We start from the raw sequence: 5939 nt of genomic DNA on the forward strand, positions 1-5939 counted from the left end.
GACTGGAAAAGAAAATAAAGACTGGAAAGAAAACAACTTGTCATTAATTAAGCTGTCTGAAAAAAATTTCATCAGATAAACAAAAAAGAATACAAGTGTTTTAAATTACTAAGAAGTTCAATTCGAACTCTTTTAACAAAACATTATTTGATAAAGAAATGTTTTTTATTATTTGTTTTCTTTAATAAAAACTAACTGCTTCAATAAGCTCGGCGCAAGCCGGTTCCGCAGCTCCGTATCTATTAAACCGGTTGAACTAAATAAGCATTCTGATGGCACCGATGTCGCTGGAACTGAAAATATTACCCGTGCAATTTGTGTCAAAATCGGAAACAATTTTTGATTTGCTTGGAAAAATTCGATGGCACTATTTTCGTAGCTCTGAAAGTATTGCAGACTGTAATCGTTTATTTCTTTTTCAAGTTTATCATTGTTTTCAATTAAATTAAAACATGATTTATCTGTTACTAGTTCAATTAAGTTAATTGGCTTTCGTCTTTTGTTGTTAACTAAAGTATTAGTATTTGCAAACGGTGGCGTTGACGATTGCTGAAATGTTTTTATGGTATTGTCAGTTGAGCTGTTTGATGAGTTTAAAGTGTTATTTAAACAATTTGTTTTAATTGTTATATCAATTTCTTCGGATTCTTTTAGATGCATTTCACAAAATGTTTTTATAAACATTTTTGCCTTTGTAATGCATTCATGTCTATCGACATCACTTTTGATAAACTCAAATTTACGAAACTTGAAATCAAGAAAAGTAGCTGCTAAGAAAAAGTCATTAGCAAAAATGTATTTAAAACGCCCTTTTAGAGACCTTAACAATTCCTTTTGAAAAGTCTTAACTAGTTCTGTAAAAATGGGTTGCGATTCAAGTATTCCATTTAGTAGAGAATACAATGTTGGAAACAGAAATGTTACTGTAACATATTTCTTTCCGCTAAAAAGTTTTGTTAGCTCTTTAATTGGGTGTAACAAATCACATAAATCCTCCAGCACCTTAAATTCATTAGCAGTGGGAAGAGAGTCTTTTATATTTTGGTATTCGATGCTTATCATATCCAACGCAGTTTTATTAGTTAATATAGATTCAATCATATCGAATTGGCTATTCCAGCGAATAGCTATATCCTGTACTAACTTTATTTTAGTTTCATATCGAAGTGTTTCTTGAATTTCTCATAACTTTTTTTGTAACATCTCCGAATGCTTAAATAAACCAACAATGTGCCTGCAGGATGAAATTACCTTGGCGATTTCCAATTTGCCGTCGTTAATTTTTTCAATTTCTTTAACTTCACTTTCCGTAATTTCTTTATTAATTAATTTTCCATTACCGTCGTAATCTTTTACTTCGTAACGCTTTGACCCTTTTTTTAGTTTTTTTACTTTTATATCTCTCGTGTTCAGAAGATCGTTAATCACAAGATTCAAACGGTGACCAGCACATGGAATCTTAGGAACATTATCATCAAATTTATTTACTGCAGAGAAAATGTTTGCACCTGAGTCAGTAACCAGTGCAAAAATCTTATTACTGATTGACCATTCACTGAAGATTTCGTTTAACGTACTAAATAAATATTCAGCTGTTTTCATTTCAGACATAAACCTAAGATCCAGGTTTCGGTCAACCAGAATCATATTTTTGTCAATAAAATGACAAGTCACACCAAGGTAGCTGTTTTTACTCAATGATGACCAACCATCACAAGTAATTGTAATGAATTGGCATCCCTTCAATTCTAGCATTAAAATTGATTTTAGATTGTCCGTAATTGATGGAATTAATTTCTTGCTCACCGTATTTATGCATGGCATTTTGTAGCTTTTGTTTAACTCACTAACTAAATTTACAAAATCTGGATGACGTACTATCGAAATCGGCTGATCAGTACCAACGATAAAGTTCACCAATAACTTGTTTAATTTTTTATGACCAGTCTCTTCAAAACCATACTCATTACCGCTCTCAATATCGGATATATCGTCATCGTTGAGTAAAATTGTTGATTTTTTAGATATTTTTGAATTAATGCAATGATCAATTGATAAATGGGATTGCATTGAACTTGTCGAACTGTTGTAAGGTAGAATCTTATAACATATGCTGCATTTTGTTTGATTCTTTTGGTCTATTTCGAAATATGTCCAAACGAAGCTTCGTTTTCTTATTCCTTTCTTACTAATAATAACAGACTTATTTGTTTTTGACATGTTTATTCAAACTAAAAAGCAAGTAGTTTTTTTACTCGTACGCATATAACAAATATTAATAAATTAGTTACTTATGCTATTAGTAAACTTGTGACACATGTTACTTCACTTAGGTTATCGAGCGATTAAGGAGGTTATTATAATTTTATTTACATTTTTAACCACTAGAGAGTAATTAGCCGTTTACGTTGCAACAATTATTTCATATGCGTGCGTTAGAGGCCTAAGGGAATTGCTAGACGATAATTCGTCTGACTTTTTTTTCCCGTGAACTTTGGGAAGTCAGACGAGAAAACTTTGGTTTTTGCGCTAATGCAATTTATCATCTACCAGAACAAATATGTTCCTGGGGCTTTTCTTTGATCTTATTGAAATATCGTAAAGTTTCGGGGGGGGGGGGGGGGTTAACTAAAGGTTGTGCCAAAATGTAGTTAATGAAATTATCAGTGCTATTCAGAAGCAATATGACAAACAAAAAGGATAATTTAGAGCTTTTAAAATAATTTGTGATTTATTTTTTATCAAATCTTTGAAGGATTACCAAAAAGAAGCTTTTATAGCTCTCAGCAATGGCATAGGTTGTTTTGTTTGCCAACCAACAGGCTGTGAAAAACATTAATTTGAAAGTACAAAATACAGGTTTATAAAATATATTCGACGTTTATTTAAATTTGGCAAAATGGTTGATAATTGGTTGAAAATAGTTGATTTTTAATAATTGATTTTTAAAAAGTTTATTACCCCCGTCCTTAAACCTGAGAGTTTTCTCATCTGACTTCCCAAAGTTCACGGGGAAAAAAAGTCAGACGAATTATCGTCTAGGGAATTGCATATTATAACTTTTAAATATCGTGATTTATCATTTAGGAAAGCGCACGAACTTTTCCGTAAATTCTAAATCTAAAGTTTAAACTTACGTTATGCAAATTTAAAATTAAAAAGTTTTTAAACTAATGTTGTTATCGACTTCGACTAAATCGACTAAAAGTCGACTAGTCGAAAGTCAAAATTAGTCGACTTTGAAAAATCTAAGAGTCGATCTAATCGACTTTTCTACTAATCGACTAAAAGTGAATTTAGTCGAATAATAGTACTTATACATCTTTTTATTTGATTGAACATTATAAATCTTTTTAATTTTATTTTGTTTGCAAAAGCAAATAACTGTTGAATAGAATGTAGAATGTATTTTTAGAGGAATAAAATATTAACCCCCCTTCCTTTCATATTAAATTAAAAATTCAAATATAGTATCTCCCTCCATCCCAACAATCTCCTAATCCGGCACTAAGTTTTTTGTTTACTCTCTTGAAGTTCTATTAAGGGTTCGGGGATTTCAGCAACTTCCAAAAAAATTACTTTTAGTTACCGGTACCGGTATCTGCGGTAACTTGAGAACAACTAAAAGTAACTCAAGAGAAACTTATAATATACTGAAAGTAGCTTCATAACGTCTTCCGGTAATTATGTATAGTAACTATAATTAAATTCCGCGTTAGCAATGCGTAATGTTAACAGTAAGTAACTTGGCGAATCTTAGTTCTAACATAGTATCTAAAAATAATATACAAATATCTTGGTCTGAAAAGAGGCTGGGAAAGATTCATTGGGTGTGTGATAGTACAAATAATATTATTTTTATCTTACGCTATTTTTGTACACGTTTTCTCTATTTTTACTATATTAAAATATTTTTTCATTTCTTTAGCATTTTTATAAATAATAAATAATCAAAATTACAAATTTCTTTTTTCGATATTCCACTTAATTTAAATCCAAAATATTGTTAGTTAGCTTCCGTATTTCTAGCTTTACGACTGATCATTTAATGAGGGCTCGCTAAAAAAGGTTTTTTTCGCATACTTTTTGAGATCTACTTTTTTATGGTCTGAAGACTTTTCTTGACGGCCCTGCATTATTAAACAACTTTATAACATATGACAATAATTATCATACTTAAAAAACTTTATAGTTATGTGTTGCTTTTTTTTTTTTTTTTTTTTGCAGTCTTTGCATGTGATTATTAAAAATATTTGCATACAATGCCGATCCGATATACAGTGCCGATCCGTTCCGTTCTTTAACTAGGGCTCTAAGGATAATTAAATTGTGAGACCCTCCATATCTAAGTAGTATACTTTAAAACTTATATTTACTTTTATTTTACTATTTTAGAATTATATATTTATCAAGAAATCAAAGGGACTTTTTCACAATATTAAATCATTGGGACCTAGCAAAATTTATCCTGCGTGGCGTTTATATTGTTTTGTTTCATTAATATCTAAGTTATATAATTTTAAAATATATAAAACAAACATAAATTACTTTATTTCTTTTATCAATTCCCCCCCCCCCCCCACCACCACCACCACCCTTTCACAACTCGACTAAATCGACTTTTAGTCGACTTAGTCGATTTCAAAAAAGTGCTAGTCGTTCAAAATATAATTTCAAAAATTTTAATATAAGTTCAAAAGTCGACTTTGTTCGACTTTTGAAAATATATTAGTCGATTTAGTCGACAGTCGAATTCTTTACAATGATATACTATATATACTAGATGTCTAACTTGCGGGATTTTATTGGACGAAAAGTGAAGCCGCTTTTTATGTTTACAAATTGAATCCGCCATTTGTAATAAGGGCAAAAGCTATGTCCGACGTGCGAAATAAAAGTTAAAAATACATGTTTTTGCCCGAATTAATAATGGCTTCCACGGCTTCACTTTTCGAATCGAAGTTAGACATCTAGTATATATAATATATCATCGATTCTTTAATAGTCGTAACAACACTAGTTTAAACTATAGTTTAACCACATTTTAGTTTTGAATTTAATTTTGAACTAGAAGTTCAAATTTTTCTTATTCAATAATTAATAAGTAAAAATTTCAATAATAAAAATTTATAAAATTCTATGTTCAAAATTTACAATTTAAATTGTTAACAAAAAAACTTAAATAGCTTTTGCTGTAGGTAGGTTTTATTCACTTTGAGAGGGCTAATAATTAATATGAAACATTTCACCTTGTAGATGTAAGGGGTCATTCGCAAATTATGTCACGCAAAAAACTTTTCAGATCCCCCTCCTCCCTTTTCCACAAAACGTCACAAAATATCAACTCCCTATCTTATCCTGAGGGTTCTAACCCCTGTAATATTTCGAAGCAAGTTTGACAATTTCGAAAGTGAAAAAATGTTTCGGTAATATTTTCAGAATTTCGAAATCGCAAAAATATTTCGAAGCAAATTTGACAATTTCGAAAGTGAAAAAATGTTTCGGTAATATTTTCAGAATTTCGAAATCGCAAAAATATTTCGAAGCAAATTTGACAATTTCGAAATGAAAAAATCGTTTCGGTAATATTTTCAGAATTTCGAAATCGCAAAAATAATTTCGAAGCAAGTTTGACAATTTCGAAATGAAAAAATCGTTTCGATGCAAAATTAATTAGTTTGAAATTATTTCGAACTTACCGAAACAAAAATAGAGTTTCGAAAACTTTTTTTTTTATCGAGAATTCAACTTTTGCTTCCGTGAACAACCTTACTACCGGGTATCGCAAAATATCTGGCAACCCTGGAACCAAAATGCAGCAATAAGAACCCGTAAGTTCTTTGAAGAACCGAAGAGCAACATTAAGAACTGAAAAGTTCCTTAAAGAACCGATAAGAACCCTTACTTTTTACAGTGCATGTAAGTATTAATTCCACCTA

General features: G+C 30.4%; 1 protein-coding gene across 1 annotated transcript; it reads right to left on the bottom strand.

Moving 5' to 3' along the window:
- Nucleotides 1–47: 47 nt before the first annotated feature.
- On the bottom strand, nt 48–2220 carry LOC145187721 (E3 SUMO-protein ligase ZBED1-like). The gene is made up of 3 exons (XM_090098663.1): nt 1252–2220; nt 469–1143; nt 48–56 (listed from the first exon to the last, which is right to left on the bottom strand). Exons 1-3 carry the CDS (start codon nt 2218–2220, stop codon nt 48–50), a joined length of 1653 nt encoding a protein of 550 aa, XP_089954789.1.
- Nucleotides 2221–5939: the final 3719 nt, after the last annotated feature.

Source organism: Hydra viridissima, unplaced genomic scaffold (assembly GCF_058129835.1).
Source record: "Hydra viridissima isolate aposymbiotic clone 2 unplaced genomic scaffold, HvirCarnegie_v1 scaffold_9, whole genome shotgun sequence".
NCBI classification, from domain to species: Eukaryota; Metazoa; Cnidaria; class Hydrozoa; order Anthoathecata; family Hydridae; genus Hydra; species Hydra viridissima.